The 17,954-nt window shown below is 41.4% G+C and overlaps 1 protein-coding gene across 1 annotated transcript in view; it reads left to right on the forward strand.

The window, feature by feature from the left end:
* The window catches only part of lysmd2 (LysM, putative peptidoglycan-binding, domain containing 2), a 68,596-nt gene that overhangs the window by 39,054 nt on the left and 11,588 nt on the right, over positions 1 to 17,954 (forward strand). Inside the window, exon 2 of the mRNA XM_048562621.2 lies at positions 7,251 to 7,567. Within this exon, the coding sequence (XP_048418578.1) occupies positions 7,251 to 7,567 (317 nt within the window). The remainder of the gene's footprint in view (positions 1 to 7,250; positions 7,568 to 17,954) is intronic.

A 17,954-nucleotide genomic window follows, 5' to 3' on the forward strand; every position in this document is an offset into this window, starting at 1 on the left:
CTCCTTTTCAGATAATCCAATTCCCTCTTAAAATCTTTGATCCAATCAGCCTTGAAAAAGTACAGGTATGTATTCAGTGGGAAACTAAGTTTGCACACAAGGGCAAAATAAGCTAATAGTCTTAGATGAAGAGGAGTGAAAGGAGACTCAGCGAACATAAGCATCAGCATCAAGCAGTTTGGCCGAATGATTTCTTGCTGAGCCATTATCTGGGTTTAACAGGATGATTAGGATGTACGATTCTGGTGATCTTTTTTACAACCTTTCCCCATGCAGACTGAGGGTTTGGACCAGTTGTAATGTTCTATTACTGTTTGGGCTGATGTATAAAGAACAAGGACAGAAAATAGTATCTTTCTACTGTATATTGTTTCATAGTGATTAGACCATGACCACCTATGAAGCCATTAATGTATATTTTCTTGAAATGTTTGGCCATAACACATCTTTGCAAAATGACAAAGTTTTTGGCCCCTAAGGAGCAAGAAACATTCTAGTGTGCCAATATGTTAACTCTGTTTGTGATTCCCTACATCATTGCATTTCTGATAAATTAGTATTTCTTCTTTCCAAAAAAAGCTATTAAAAGCTCTTTCACCCATGTGAACTTCTTCCCTTTCAGTCATGAAGGCACTGACTTGTGCTTTCGGGATGGTGCCTTTGACAGAAACCATTGTCCAAAGATTGCCCAGATGATCAGTTCTCATTGGGATTCATTTCTGTGCATCACCAGCAGATTCTGGGAGCATAATTGCAGAGATGGACTGATCTTCTGCTTGCATGCACAGTTTCCCATCAGAAATCACTTGATACTTGTCCTGGAGCAGATGCTAAAGCTGTTGTGCAACACAACTGTTGAGAGCACTGCACCAAGTGGAGATTGTAATCTGGATGGCCTCTTGATCTCACTTGTCAACTGAGGCACTGAGACAGCTTACTGTTAGTTTCTTGAAGGAAATTAAATGTTAACGGTGTTGTGTGATGCAAAATATGAATAAAAAAACTAGAGAAGTGCAGACTGTACAATTTGCATTCACATAGTATCTTTTATGATCTTAGGTCATCACAAAGAGTGTGAAGTTAATTTTGAAGAGTAGTCACTGTTGCGGTGTGGAAAACACGAAAGAACAAGTACACTGTCATTTCAAGTACAGTAGAGTGTGTATTTTGGAGGGTTAAGGATATGCTTTAATGGACTGAATAACTTTTTAATGATCGTGACGTCTTGATTTCCAATGACTGATGAATTTATGTGAGATTTGAATTTCAGATCATGGACCATAGAGCTTAAAACTAATTGAAGGCAGCATTATAGTATATCATGTCAATTGATTTTACTTCATAGAGCTTCATTGGAGTGAAATGATGTCTTTTTAAGCACTCTGTAACTGATGAAGGCTTGATGTTCAGAAGGCTTTTTTGATGAAAGAGGAAATCGGTTGGTATTTCAAAATTGAAACTGTGGGTGGAAAGAATGCGAACATCCTTTAATTGTGGAAATGTCCAGGCATAGAATTCTGACTGATAAGACTCCTCCTTCTAAAGTGGGCTAAGAAGACTACCAACTTTTAAGGCAGCTCTTTGTGAAAAAGAAAAGACATCTCAAAACAGATTACACTGATTTTTGCAGCACAGGCCTTTATGCTGCTCATTCATTCTACTTATTTCATCTGACACTGCCAACATATTCCCATTGGCAGAACAGTTAAGAACGAGAGGATGCTGATGAATGTCGAAAGAACTAATGATGGTACAAGGATTTTTTTTTTTACACAGCCAATTGTTAGGGTCAGGAATGCATTGCCTGAAAGAGTGGTGAAGGAGGATTTAATTGTGGTTTTCAAGTTGTGGTCATTGCAATTCTTTTCTCTACAGGTAATTATTCAGAGCTGTGATGAGAAAACCAAGTATTTAGATTATTTGAGTTGCTGTCACTGAGATCTGACAGAATGTAGTGAATGGTCGCCTGTGCTGTAATCATTTTGTGGTTCTGTTATGTCCTCCTATTCGTTTTCCCCTATGCATTTTCTCAAAACATCTGACACAACCCGCACTCAAATGCAGTTTTTCCTACTGGAATTACTAGGCAGTTGTTAAGTTGAGGCTGTTGTGTGACACTATATGTGTGACACATCAGTGGATTTAGCGTAGGCTGGGAAATTTAATCTTGGCCCAATAGCTCTGGGTGGCTTCTTATTGCTAATTGCTGACTGAGCCATTGGGACAGCTTACTTGGTTTCCTGATGGAAACCAAATGTCAAAAATGTGTAAACTGTTTTACAAAGTAAAATATTGATAGAAATATTAGAGAAGTGCGTGCTCTCCAGAAGATTAAGAAGTCATGTTTTGTCATGACTTGAGGACATTTGAAAGTGTTTTAGTGTGTTTCATTAGTTTTGAAATGTAGTCACTGTTGCAATTTAGGAAATATGACGGCCAATTTGTAAATCAAACTCCGACAAACGTGATTTATCAGATTATCTGTCTAGAATGTTGTCTGAAAAGGAGAAAGTTAAGAGCGGACATCATTTAAGATATTTGAAGTATTATGATTATCTCGGTAAGTTTAGCTCAAAATAATAAAAAGGTAGAGTCAGAGAGATGTACAGCATGGAAATAGACCCTTCAGTCCAACTTGAACACGCTGACCGGATTTTCTAACTAAATCTAGCCCCATTTGCCAGTGTTTGGCCCATATTCCTGTAAACCCTTCCCGTTTCATATACCCATCCAGATGCCTTTTAAATGTTGTGATTGTACCTGCCGCCACCACTTCCTCTGGCAGCTCATTCCATGCATGAACCACTCTCTGCATGAAAATGTTAGCCCTTAGGTCCGTTTTAAACCTCTCCCCCTTCACCTTAAACCTAGCCCTCTAGTTTCGGACTCTCCCACCCTGGGGAAATGATTTTGTCTGTTTACCCCATCCATGCCCCTCATGTTCACTCCTATGTTCACATCCAAATCATTTATATAAATGACAAAAAGCAGTGGGCCCAGCACCAATCACTGGGGCACGTCGCTGGTCACGGGCCCCCAGTCGGAAAAACAGCCCTCCACCACCACCCTCTGTCTTCCACCTTCGAGCCCGATCTGTATCCATATGGCTGTTTCTCCCTGTATTCCATGACATCTAACCTTGCTGACCAGTCTACCTTGAGGAATCTTGTCAAATGCCTTACTGAATATAGATCATGTCCGTTGCTCTGCTATCATCAATCCACTTTGGTACTTCTTCAGAAAACTCAATCAAGGTAATGAGGCATGATTTCCCACACACCAAAGTTATGTTGACCTATCCCTAAATAGTCCTTGCCTTTCCAAATACATGTTAGCCCATTCCTCAGGATTCCTTCCAACAATTTTCCCACCATCGTTGCCAGGTTTAAACGAAAGTGTTGAGAAGAATTTCTTTAGCCAGTGATAAATAAACACAAGTCTTGCTTTTATTTCACTTCCCCTGAAGGATCAATACAACTACGTAGATTTTATTTTCAATATTCTTATATATTGTTTATTCCACACACAACTTCAATTTTCAGAAGCTACAAGCTGTAATTAATGAACATAATGTGAATAATGGAGGCTAGATTGACTATGTAAAATATACTACATGATTGGGCTACTTGGCCAAGTAGCAGTTTTAAAAATGTTTATTTGACAACAGTATTCCAATTTGACCTAATCCCATTTGCCAGCATTTGGTCCATATCCCTCTAAAACCCTTCCTTTTCATATATCTGTCCAGATGCCTTTTCAATGTTGCAATGGTGCCAGTCTCCACCACTTCCTTGGCAACTTGTTCCATACACGTACCACCCTCTGCATGAAACAGTTAGCCTTCAGGTCCTTTTTAAATCTTTCCCCTCACATCTGAAACCTCTTCCCTCCAGTTTTGGATTTCCCCGCCCTAGGAAAAAGCCCTATCCATGCCCCTCTTGGTTTTATAAACCTCTACTTGTTTATATATTTTTTAAATGAGTTGTTTCTCAGTTACAAAGTATTAGCAGGATTTTTATTGTTGAGTACATTATGGATTTTTGGGAGAAGAATTCAACCTTAAGAAAATTTTGATAATCTGAATTAACTGTATGGCATTCTGAAAAGCTGTCAAAGTCACAGCCTCTCTGGGAAACAGGGATTGTCCTTTATGGTGGATTAGATTAGAACAAGGGCGAAAACTTTGGGTATCTATCAAGCTAGCTTCTTCAAGAGTATGTATATTTGTTCCATCATCGATGTGTCTTCTTCCCCCTCAGCTGACATCTGATCCTTCTCTGATGTAAAGAATCTCTCCATGGAAAAGGAAAAATTGAGGAGTTATATATAAATCTTCAAAATCCCTTACGAAAAATGTCAATCCAATATCTTTTAATTGTGTTAATTGAAATCAGATCAAGTGCTCTTGGAATATGTTCTGAAAAAGGACACCAGATAATATCACATTTTTGGATTTGATGATCGTTTGCTGAGATGATGGCTGAGTGCAGTGTTTCAGAACTGCTGCCTGCATCGAGATGCAATTTGCCTCCCAGGTGTCTCCAATTTTTCCAATATTTGCTGATCTTGTATAATGTAGAACAGGAGTAGGCCATTCAACCCCTCATACTTGTCCTGTCAGTTAATTGGTGTATCATTGATATGTATTTATCAGATTTGTGTTGCAGTCTTGTTTAGTCATTTTTTAAACTTGCTTTTCATATTATCTGACGGTGTGGAAAGTGCCCGTTTGGCCCATTGAATCCGCTCTAACCCTCCAAAGAGCATTGTGCCCAGACCCTGAACCTGGCCCCTCCACTCTATCCATGTTTTGGTGTAAAACTTCCAGCACTTTGTTTGGTTAATGTGTAATGACCTTTATATCCAAGGATTAGCAATTATTAACATAAACTAGAGGTAAATTGAATAATAATCTACTTTTAAGGTAATTGTAAAAGTTGTTATGGATCAGACCAAACCCCCTCAAAATATATTAAGAATATAGGCTAGACACTAACTTTGTCTTATTCTAAAGGCAAGTGCCAGGTGTTGCTTTTTGGATGCAATTCAATTGGTCGAACTACTAGTCTTGAAGCAAAACATACTTTATTCATATGCTGTAGATAAATTATAGACAAGAGACAATAGACAATAGGTGCTGGAGTAGGCCATTTGGCCCTTCGAGCCAGCACCACCATTCATTATGATCATGGCTGATCATCTATAATCAGCATCCTGTTCCTGCCTTATCACCATAACCCTTGATTCCAATATCGTTAAGAGCTCCATCCATCTCTTTCTTGAAAGCACCCAGAGAGTTGGCTTCCACTGCCTTCTGGGGCAGAGCATTCCATATATCCACCACTCTCTGGGTGAAGTTTTTCCTCAACTCTGTTCTAAGTGGCCTACCCCTTATTTTTAAACTGTGTCCTCTGGTCCTGGACTCACCCATCATTGCAACAAAACAAAGAAGAAATTGGAATAACTTAGACTTATTGGAAAACTGGACAGAATAATAGATTATTTAGTTACTGAACAGTGACTGTTCCAATTTAGTAACATCCCATAAGTACACCCTTACTTAAAACAAATTTTAGTAATATAGATTGCCTCACATGCAAAAAAACCTCAAGAGAAAACTGTGTGTGTGTCTGTGTGTGTGTCTGTGTGTGTGTCTGTGTGTGTGTCTGTGTGTGTGTCTGTGTGTGTGTGAGAGAAAGAGATGTACTGCAGCTTTCAAGCCCAGCTTCAAGGGGAAAAAAACAGTAAAAATCCTGTTTTCTTTTTGGGAGTTTGACTCTGTCCATTCAGGTTGCTTCAATTGTTCCAACTTTTCTTAAAAAAAACTAAGGCCTCACAAACTATTTTCTTTCTTGGAACTGAATAGACTGATCAGAACCTCTGTCTCAGCCTCTGACAAAGTACACTTCTTAAAGCAATGGTAATACCCCAAAGGCTTACCATGGTTTTCATTGCACTTCTTCTATAATTAAAATTTTAAAAACTAACTGCATGGCAACTGAACTTTGAATGCATGGTGGAGAATAGTACTGATAGCTGCTGCTACTAGCTCATGCGGGCTCTTGACAAGTGATCAACATCCATTTACGTTATTGTGATATCTTCAGCATAGTAGCATGAATGCTGCAAAAGTTTATGGCTAGTTACTTATGGTATCAAATTTATTTCAGAGTGTAAATCAGGAACAGAAGTTGCTGGAAGAGCTCAGCAGGTCTGACAGCACTTCTGAGGAAGAGTCAGTGGATCTGAAACGTTAACTCTGATTTTTTTTTTCTTCACAGATGCTGCCAGACCTGCTGAGTTTTGCCAGCAACTTCTGCCGATGAGCAATCACCCATTGACTGTGGGTTTTGACTGTAAATGATTGTCTTTGGTCTTGCTGCAAGGAGATTTGCAGGAGTTTAAGCTGGAAAGGGATTACCACCGCAGAAACAAATCTGTTGGGGTACTCGGTACTCTCAAATGATTGAAACTACCCAGGAATATTTATGTAAAGCAATATGCTTTTTAATATGGCTGTGATGCCCTATTATAATTCCATCAACTCAGAATTTCAGACCGATAAAAGCCCATAACTTTGAGGTTGTGCTTTGATGTCTGCACTTCCTGTCTGTGATGTGGAACATCATAAACATGCCATATTTGTTACACAGAAGAACTTGAGTACATTTGCTTTAAGACCCAATATTACTGTGTTGTGAGGGTTGATCATCAAGAGACCAACAAGGCAAAGGATGTTGGTACTCAAGGTTTGAAGATTTTAGTTTGAGGTTTGCTGTTTTTCCTGGAAGATCAGCTGTAGTGCATCAGATACTGAACAATATTCTTTCAGCTCTCTCCCTATAAAATATCTCCATACCAGCAGTGTGACCTAGAATTGCCCTCAGAAATTCCTCCTCTGTTGTGGTGCTATGGCATTTTTCCCATCCTCCATACCAATTATTATTGCATCGTAGGCATCCCCTGCTTGAATTGTGCTGCTGAAGCTCAGCTTAGCCAGAAGTATTATAGCCAATTGGTCAAGAATGTTTCAGCTTGTCAGCCTGGACTGGAGCCTATGTTCCAAAGAAGAACGGCAAGTGTCTTGCACACTATCACTTCATTTTTGTACTAATTTATGCTCATGAAGTGCGTACTAGATTCAATTCACTGTGTGATTTAGTTTAACATATATTTTGATTAGATCTGATACAATGTAAAACCGGCCTGCTGTTAAAATGTTAATAACATTTGTCATAATTCTGTTCTAGATGGAGCAAATAAAAAGGGCAAATAAACTCTTCACAAGTGATTGCATATTCCTAAGAAAAACCCTTATTATTCCAGTCATATCTGACAAAGGGTTACTATTTAATGGACTGAACTCATTGGAATCTCCTGAGAATGAATCCAAGGAATCATACACTTTGTGTGAAGAAAGCTCTACATCTCCAAGTCCAGACGATATTGAAAATAGACCCATTCACCCTGAGGAACTGTCTGCCAAAGACTTCTTGCAGAGACTGGATTTGCAGATTAAACTGTCAACGCAAGCAGCTGCTAAGACAATACAGGAAGTTGACAATGGGTAATTATGTTCTTAAATAACAGTACAGTTTATATGAGCAAATAGACTTGCAGATAACATTTTTATTGTCATTTTTATGACTATGGTGCATCACATAAACCTGTTGATGTGGGATGATATGTGAGCTCTGCCTGTAGCTAGTCTTTGGTATATTGTCGGCTGATGCTTCATCCCGTGCTGTTTTCTTGGCAGCTTTTATTGGTGGTTTACGTGGTCTTCTGCATTCATGCAGAATGTAGAGGCTGATCCCAAGTCTACCTCAGATGGAACAAGAAACACACCCCAATTTTGGTGTTATTCTGAAGCACACACTAACCATCTATCTGACAGAGCAATTCCGACCACAATCAATTTAATTTATAGATATTAGAAATAAACAATAATATATTTGACAAATAGCGAGTTTTGAGAAGATTTGTAGCTCAGGTTGAGGTTCTGGATGTGAGATTGCTCGCTGAGCTGGAAGGTTCGTTTTCAGACGTTTCGTCACCATTCTAGGTAACATCATCAGTGAGCCTCCGACGAAGAGCTGGTGTTATGTCCCGCTTTCTATTTACTGGTTAGGTTTCCTTGGGTTGGTGATGTCATTTCCTGTTCTTTTTCTCAGGGGATGGTAGATTGGCTCCAAATCAATGTGTTTGTTGATGGAGATGAGAAAAAGAAAAGGAAATGACATCACCAACCCAAGGAAACCTAACCAGTAAATAGAAAGCGGGACATAACACCAGCTCTTCGTCGGAGGCTCACTGATGATGTTACCTAGAATGGTGACGAAACGTCTGAAAACGAACCTTCCAGCTCAGCGAGCAATCTCGCACCCATATTTGACAAATGTCCAGTTTCCCTTACTGAAGGAGGGATGTATTTATATTGGAGGCAGTTCAGAGGACATTCACTAGGTTGATACTAGAGCTGAGGGATTTTGTGTGAGAAGAGATTGAATTGTTTAGGCCTATACTCTCTGGAGTTTAGAATAGTGAGAGGAGATCTAATTGAGGTATATAGAGAAGCATAGAGTCCTACAGCATGGAGACAGGCCCTTCAGCCCAAACTGGCCATGTTGACCAAAATGTCCATCCACAGTAATGCTTCCCTGCACTAGGCCCACGTGCTTCTAAACCTTTACTGTCCATCTATTCGTCCAAGTGCGTTTTAAATGTTGTTAATGTAACCGCCTCAACCACATCTGCTGGCAGCTCATTCCATATGCATACCACCCTCCATGTAAAAAAAAAGGTTGCCCCCTCCCATTTATTCTTTCCCCTCTTACCTTAAGCTGATGCCCTCTAGTACTCGATTCCCCAACTCTGGTAGAAAGACTGAGTACATTCACCCTATCCATGTCTCTCACGATCTTATAAGCTTCTATAAGTTCCCCCCTCAGTCTCCTATGCGCTAAAGAAAACAAGTCCTAGATTGCCAACCTCTCCCTATAACTCAGTTCTTTGAGTCTTGGCAACATCCTTGTAAATTTATTCTTCATTCTTTCGAGTTTAACAATGTCCTTTCTAGAGCAAGGTGCCCAAAACTGAACACAATACTCCAAGTGCAACCTCATCAACATCCTGTACAACTGCAACATAACTTCCAATTTCTATACTCTGTGCCCTGACTGATGAAGGCCAGTGTGCTAACAGCCTTCTTCACTGCCCTGTCTACCTGTGACTCCATTTTCAGAGAACTGTGCACCTGAACTTCAAGGCCCCTCCTTTACGCAGAGGGTGGTGGGTGCCTGGAACGCGTTGCCAGTGGAGGTGGTAGACGCTGACACGTTAGCGCCTTTTAAGGTATATCTGGACAGGTACATGGATGGACGGGGAGCAAAAGGACACAGACCCTTAGAAAATAAATGACAGGTTAGACAGAGGATCTCGATTGATGCAGGCTTGGAGGGCCGAAGGGCCTGTTCCTGTGCTGTAATTTTCTTTTGTTCTTTGTGTTTGTCCTTTGTCCCTCTGTTCTACTACACTCCTTAAGGCCCTACCATTCACTATGAAACTCCTACTTTGACTTGACTTTTCAAAATACAACACCACTTATCAATATTAAATTGCATTTGCCATTTCACAGCCCACTTCTCCAGCTGATGAAGATCCTGCTGCAATTTCTGATAACCTTCCTCACTGTCCACAATACCATCTGTTTTTGTGTCATCCATAAACTTATTAATCATGCCTTGTACATTCTCATCCAAAGCATTGATTTAGATAACAAACAGCATGGGCCCAGCACTGACCCCTGAGGCACATTACTAGTCGCAGTCCTGCAGTCCAACAAGTATCCTTCCACTTTTACTCTCTGCCTCTGACCATCAGGCCAATTGTGTATCCAATTTGCCAGCTCTCCCTGGATTCCATGTGATCTAACCTTCCAGGGCAGCCTACCATGTGGAATCTTATCAAAGGCCTTAGTGAAATCCATGTAGATTACAATTACCATCCTGCCCTCATCAGCCTTCTTGGTCACTTCAACAAATTTGTTAGGCATAATTTCCCAAGCACAAAGCTATGCTGACCGCTCCTAATCAAACCTTTTCTTTGCAAATACATGTATTTCTTATCCCTCAGAATCTTCTGAAGTAACTTACCTACCACAGATGTTAGGCTTACTGGCCTACAATTCCCAGGTTTTTCTTTGCATCCCTCTTTGAATAAGGGCACAACTTTTGCTACCCTTCAATCTTCCAGGATCTCACTCATGACTAATGATGATGCAAATGTTTCAGCCAGGGGGTCCCCACAACTTCTCCTCTAGACTCTTGCAGGACCAGGAGATTTATCCACCTTCATACATTCTAATACGTCCAAAACCACTTCTACTGCAGAATGGACTGTTCCCAAGATATCGCCGCTAACTAGTAACTAAAGTTCCAAGTCTTCATGTCTGTCTTCATGGCAAACAGAGGAGAAATACTCAGAGGATATCGTCCTTGTCCTATGGTTCCATACATACTTGTCCACTTTGTTCCTCGAGGGGTCTTATTCTCTCTTGTTTTTTTTTCCTTTAGTATAATTACAGAATCTCTTTGGATTAACTCTAATCTTCACAGCCAAAGCTATCACATGCCCCCTTTTCACCCTTCTGATTTCTTTTTTCAGTAAACCCCTGTATACCTCCAGTGATTCCCTTGATCCCAGCTGCTTGTACCTGAACCATGCCTCCTCCTATTTTCTGGTCAAAGCCTCAATTCCTCTTGTCATCCAGGGTTCCCTTCTCCTGCCAACCTTTCTCTTTTTCTCACAGGAATATATAGACCTTTCACCGCTAGCTATCACACTTCTAAAGGCCTCTCACTTGCCAGCAGACCCTTTGCCTGAAAACAAACTATTCCAATCAACCCCTGCAAACTCCTGTCTAATTCCATCAAAATTCACCCTGCCCCAACTTAGAACTTGAACCTGCGGACCAGTTTTTGACCTTCTCTATAACTATTTTAAAATAAACAGAACTATAATCACTTGTCCCAAAGTGCTCCCTCACTGTCCACCTCAGTCACCTGGCCTTGCCTATTTCTCAAGAGTGGGTCGGGTCTTACCCCTTCCTGAGTAGGATCCTCTAGATACTGCTTGAGGAAGCTTTCCTGAACACATTTAACAAATTCTACCTCGTCCAAGACCTTAACAATATGATAGTCCCAGTCTGTATTAGGAAAATTAAAACCCCTACTATGACAACCCTGTTGCTCCTGCAAATGTCCCCACCCTCACTGCATATTTGTTCCTCTAATTCCCACTGACTATTTGGAGGCTTAGGGTACAACCCCAATAATGTCACCATCCCTTCTTATTTCTTAGCTCCACCCACAAAGCCTCAGTTATTTTATCTGACTACAGCTGTGATAATCCCCAGAATCAAAAATGCAACTCCTCCTCCCCTCTTTCCTTTAGCTCTGCCCCACCGAAAGCACCTGTACCCTGGCACATTAAGCTGCCAGTCCTATCCCTCCCTTAGCTGTGTTTTTGTAAAGTCTATAATATCCCAGCCCTCCATACCTATCCACGCCCTGAGTTCGTCGGACTTACCTGTCAGCCCTCTTGCATTGAAATAGATGCATTTTAATCCATCAGGCATTCCTTGCTCCCTGTCCTGTTCCAACCTGACCTGTCTCCTCAACCTGCTATTTCTGATTACTGTGTCTCTTTTCAGCCTTGTACTTGCCTCCCTGTTGTTGAGGATCCAACCTTCCTGCCAATCTAGTTTGGTCTAATCTGGACCTTGGCATGCGGGAAGCTCCGCGCCATCCTGGATTCCCGTTTGCAGCCACAGAATCTCCTAACTATCGAGTCTTCAATCACCTAAGGTCCTGTTTACCTTTACCCTTTCCCACTCTACCCCTGAGTCAGTCGTAGTGCCACCAACCTGGCTACTGGTGCTTTTCCCCTGACCTGTCATTCCCCTTTCAACAGCATCTAAAGTGGTATACTTGTTTTCCAGAGGAATGGCTACATTCCCTTTGCCTTTCCTGCTGGTCACGCAGCTACTCTCCGCCTGCACCTTAGGTGTGACCACCTCACTAAAACTCTTATCTATGATGCACTCAGCATCTCGGATGATTCTGAATGTACCCAGCTCTAGCTCTAGCTCCAGCTCCCTTACACGGTCACTCAGGAGCTGCAGCTGGGTGCACTTCCCTCAGGTTTAGTCATCAGGGACGGTGCAAATCTCCGAGCTCCCACATCCTGTAGGAGGAGCATGTCACTGCCCTAACTACCATCTCAATTGTTCTAGGACTAAAGAGGGAAGTTAAAGGATTTTACATGAGCTTACCTGTACTTTTTGCTGAGCCACTGCTCGTCAAAGCCTCTTGAGTCACCGCCTTATTTCTCACTATGCTACCAGCAAGTTATCGATAGCACGTTTCTCTTCCCCCTTTTTTTGTTAGTGGAGGAGGGAGTGGTGGAAACACTACAGGTGCTAAAGTAGGTGTAGAAAGGATATTTCCTTGTGGGGCAGTCTAGAAAGAGACATCATAATTTGAGGATATGGGATAGCATTTCTTGAATATCTATTGGATAATTATTAATTGTATTTAAGTAACATGTTGAGTAATGTATAGTTAACCTTTAGAGAGGTTTTGGGCTGTGAAGGTGAGCATATTACTGTTGGGATCCAAGTCAGACAGATGTCAGTAAATCTCCTTTTGCTGTGCCCTATGATGTGACTCTGCTTTTCTTTCTGAGACACGGTTGTCGACCACGGCATTGTGCAATTTTTGCAACTTCCTCATGCCAACTATCCATGTAGGGCAAATGGGAACGCCTTGTGTTCAATTACCCTTAATTTTATGCACAATATCTCTTCCAATTTGCTATGATCAGTGCTTATTTACATGGAACATCTGAAATAGGCTCAATAACTGTCCTCGGCTATTATTAGCTCTCAATCTCGGTAAAACTGGTTCATGTTATGTAGGATCTTGAAGCTTACCAGCACAGAAAGTTTCATCCATTAGTTTGATGGTTCCCAGTTCAAAGGAAAGTATAATAACTTGATATGCCAGTTAGTCTTGGGACAGTAATTTATATTGTACTTTCTGCCATTTTACAAAAGATGACAAAAAAACTGCAAGAATTTTCTTTTAACTATAAGTTAATTCTGCATCATCTTGCATTTATTGCTCTGAAGACAAGACTTTACTTTGTAGATTTTGCACAGTTTTAATTATTCCTAGTGCAGAAAGATTCGTTGGAAACTCTATAATTCAGGTTCAAGTTGAGGCTCCCCATTTGCCTGGGAGGAAGCCAGAGTGCTCCTCATTTAATTTTCCCTTTTGTTATGCCGGGCCAAGGTCATAACAATTCAATTTGAGTGAAGATGGTAAGTGGGTGTATGTGATAAATGATGGTTTGCAACCTAAGCTGCTCAAAACCTTCCAAAGTCAGCAAGTTTAAAAAAAAGTCAGCAAGTTAACTGTTTAGCTCATGTAGCAAATGCAAATAAAATGTTATACTCTTGTGGTCCAGTTTAAAACACCTTCATTATCCCAAGCCTTCCTAGAGAGCAAAGGTAACCATCCTCAGTTTCCTCCATTGTAGTCCACATGCATGTGGAAAGCATGAGGACTTCTTTCTCACTAAGGTTGAAACCATTTGTGTGTGAATTTTTGCTGGATACTTCAGTTTCCTTCCTCAGTCCAAAGATGTGCAGTTTGAGTAGATTAGCCATGGGAAATGTGGCATATGGGGATAGGGTGGGGTGGTGCGTTTGGTTGGGACGCTCTTCAATGGTTTGGTGCAGACTTGATGGACCGAATGACATCTGTCTGCACTGTAGGGATTCTATTATTCTATTTCCACCCTCGCCCCCGTCTCTTGTTTGAATTCTCCTTTGCAAAATCAAAATACATTGGTTGCAGGCAATCTGAAATCAGAGCAAGATATTATATTTTGTACTCGGGCGATTAAGCGGTATTTGTGAAGAGAAAAATGGAAAATGATGTTTCTGACAGACCATTACGTAAGGGGTGGGGAGGTTGTTGGAGGGGATTCTGAGGGACATTTGGAAAGGCATGGACTGGTTAGGGATATTTAGCATGGCTTTGTGCATTGGAAATTGTGTCTCACTAATTTGCGTGTTTTGAAGAGGTGACAAGATTGATGGCGGCAGAGCAGTAGACATTGTCTATATTGACTTCAAAGCATTTGACAAGGTTCCATGTGGTAGATCAGTTAATAAGGTAAAATCACATAGAATCTGGAGGAGCTAGCCTATTGTACACAATATTGGTCTGAAGGTAGGAGATAGAAGGTGGTAGTAGAGAGTTGCTTTTCACACTGGAGGCGTGTGAACTGCAGTGTACCATAAGGACTGGTGCTGCAGTAGGGCTGGGGTTATCGCTTTTTTTCTCATTTATATAAACAATTTGGATGTGAATATCGGAGTCATGGTTAGTAAGTTTGCACATGACACCAAAACGGGTGCTGTAGTTGACAACGAAGAAGATTATCACAGATGCGGGAGGAACACAGCAGGCCAGGCGGCATCAGAGGAGCAGGAAAGTTGACCTTTCGGGTCAGGAATACTTGCTGTGTTCCTCCAGCTCCACACTGTGTGCTATATCTGAAAGCAAAACTAAAGTCCTTTTGGGTCTATGTGAGCCTGACCCTGCTCATTCATGATTCTTTTGTCTTACTTTAAAGCACCGAGGGAGAACTCAAAGCTGTTTACCAGCAGCCTATCTGAAGGAGACACTTTGGCAACACTGTGATAATGCCCCTCTGCAAGAGAAACAGGGTGAAACACAACTCTTAAAGGGACAGTATGGTCACAATACACTCTCAATTTGTTGGTAGTCAGTCCAGGTTGCCATTTGCAGCCTGATTTGAAATTGTTTCCCAGTAGTTCAGTCTACTCTGTTCGTGAGCAGAAGGAAAGATCAGAGTTTGGATCGAGCCTGCTCTCTTCCCTATTGTAACGGAGTGCGATTGAAAGCATATTGCTGTTGAGAAGTGGCACTGTGCTGTGATTCAGATCAGCTGTAGTCTATGGAGATTGAAAAGCAATAAAAATAGAAACATTACAAGAAATATTATTAAAGACACTGAACATGAGCTTTTTATTACATTCCACTTACTACATCACAATAATAACATGTGGGAATTTTGTCAGGTCTCCTTTATCTCTTTTGTCCTTGGTCCATTTGATATTTCCATGTTCTGATATATATTCATTTCATAGCCTACCTACTCAATTTTCTAGCTTTCATCAATTTTCACCTTGCATATCACACACTGGGCTTCATTACCACTTCTCTCATCTTTGCTGTGCAGTGTGCTTGGTATTGACTTTGAAGTCCCACTCCATATTTGCAAAATAATACCATTATGTCACTAATGTTCATATGCAGCATCTCTAATAAGGGAATCTGTTGCTTTGATGTGGAGCCAAGAAACTAGTGCTTTTCATAAGTTTCAAACCCTGTTTAGCTGAAATATTGCACTTGTCCCTGAATGAGTCATGTTTATTTTTCCTGAACAATCATCTTACTTGGTTACAGGACTGCTATTTACATTTCTACCTATTGAAGCACCAGTTTTGACCTTGAGTGGCATATTTAGTTAGTAAAAAACAGAATTAATTTGTGGACCCATTCAGTGTTTAGAATCGGCAACGTGATATTTTGTCCTCCCCGTGTAGTGGTAAATTTTGCAGCTAAGCTTTCTGTTGTGATGGTTTAGATTGTGAGTGTGAAAATTGCTGTCATCAAAAGCAGCTTTGATTTTAGGTCAGAGCAAACCGAACATGTAGCTAAAGTATTAAATATTCTGTTACTTTCTACATTATGTTGCAAGGAAGGGACACAAACAATGTTTACAAGATGGCTCTAATGCCAGCTCTAGCCTTTTTGAGTTTTGCACTCCTGTTTACTTTGCTGCTTTGATGTATTTTGGAACTCACATGATAACATGTAGTTACCACTTAACTGAGAGCTGCATAGGCATTCCAGAATCACTTCGTTAAGCAATATGGATTTAACATTAGATGGTACAGCTGTGCCTCTCACTAGAATACAAATGGCTCAAAGCACACTTCACAATGTGAAGCTTACAGATGCTCTGCTCCTGCATATTGAATATTGTGAATTATAGCAAAGCCTTTCTTTTTGATCAATAACTTGTATTTTTATGGTGTCTTTTAAGCAAAGAGCAAAGTCTGAAGGCAATTCATAGGTGTAAAGTTAGAGATGGGACAACCTAAGATTTTAAGGATGGCCTTGAATGCAGGTGGAAATGAGGATGGCCTTCTGGGGTTGAAGTTTAGGAGGCTGAAGCCATGGCTGTTGGTTTCAGGGTTAAGAGAGATGGTAAAACACCCAAAGGCCAGACTGCTGGAGCATAGAACTTGCCTTGAGTGAGGTAGGACTGGAGGAGATTGAAAGTACTCTGGGCTGAGGCCGTGAAATATTGTAAGCACGGGAGAGAATTTTTAACTTAATTAGTGGGGAAAGTTTTATGGAACCGACCAGATGGGCAAAGGTTGCATCTTACTGTGCTGGTCCATTTAGCAAGCCATTGGAGAAAGTTCTTGATCAGTCTTGCCAGACAGGATAGGGAAATTTGAGGAGGCCATTATCACAATATCCAAGTCATTCATTTTGAGTTTTGATTAAAGCTGTCTTCTTACTGTGTAGATCTGGAAAGCTATTTGGAGGGATTCAGGCAGGGAGTTGAGGAGAAGATCAAATTTTTAAAACTGTACTTGGATGGAAAGCCTTATTAATTCCGCTATATTTTACTGGGGACGCACTGTTATTTTAAAAGAAAAGCAAACCAAATATGAACTTCTTGATAGAAAAAATGGAAATTTTGTTTTGAACTTCTGTCAAAATCTGAAGGCTTTGGTCTCCTCTATAAAGCTTTTGTGTTTTTAAAACAAAATTGCATAGGATTTTGTACATAGATTTAGGAACTGCAGATGCTGGAGAATCCAAGATAACACGTTGTGAAGCTGGATGAACACAGCAGGCCAAGCAGCATCACAGGAGCAGGCAAGTTTGTGAAGAAGGACCTCGACCTGAAATGTCAACTTTCCTGCTCCTCTGATGCTGTTTGGCCTACCGTGCTCGTCCAACTTCACACCGTGTTATCTAGGATTTTTTACATGTTGATTTTTCAGCTTAGCCAACGAAAAACTTACTGCATGATAACAAAATGTGAGGCTGGATGAACACAGCAGGCCAAGCAGCATCTCAGGAGCACAAAAGCTGACGTTTCGGGCCTAGACCCTTCATCAGAGAGGGGGATGGGGGCAGGGAACTGGAATAAATAGGGAGAGAGGGGGAGGCGGACCGAAGATGGAGAGTAAAGAAGATAGGTGGAGAGGGTGTAGGTGGGGAGGTAGGGAGGGGATAGGTCAGTCCAGGGAAGACGGACAGGTCAAGGAGGTGGGATGAGGTTAGTAGGTAGCTGGGGGTGCGGCTTGGGGTGGGAGGAAGGGATGGGTGAGAGGAAGAACCGGTTAGGGAGGCAGAGACAAAACCAGTCCAGCCTGTCTCTGCCTCCCTAACCGGTTCTTCCTCTCACCCATCCCTTCCTCCCACCCCAAGCCGCACCCCCAGCTACCTACTAACCTCATCCCACCTCCTTGACCTGTCCGTCTTCCCTGGACTGACCTATCCCCTCCCTACCTCCCCACCTACACCCTCTCCACCTATCTTCTTTACTCTCCATCTTCGGTCCGCCTCCCCCTCTCTCCCTATTTATTCCAGTTCCCTCCCCCCATCCCCCTCTCTGATGAAGGGTCTAGGCCCGAAACGTCAGCTTTTGTGCTCCTGAGATGCTGCTTGGCCTGCTGTGTTCATCCAGCCTCACATTTTGTTATCTTGGAATCCCCAGCATCTGCAGTTCCCATTATCTCTGAAAAACTTACTGCAACCTTGTTTTGGATT

The sequence above is a fragment of the Stegostoma tigrinum genome, chromosome 33 (genome assembly GCF_030684315.1).
Source record: "Stegostoma tigrinum isolate sSteTig4 chromosome 33, sSteTig4.hap1, whole genome shotgun sequence".
NCBI classification, from domain to species: Eukaryota; Metazoa; Chordata; class Chondrichthyes; order Orectolobiformes; family Stegostomatidae; genus Stegostoma; species Stegostoma tigrinum.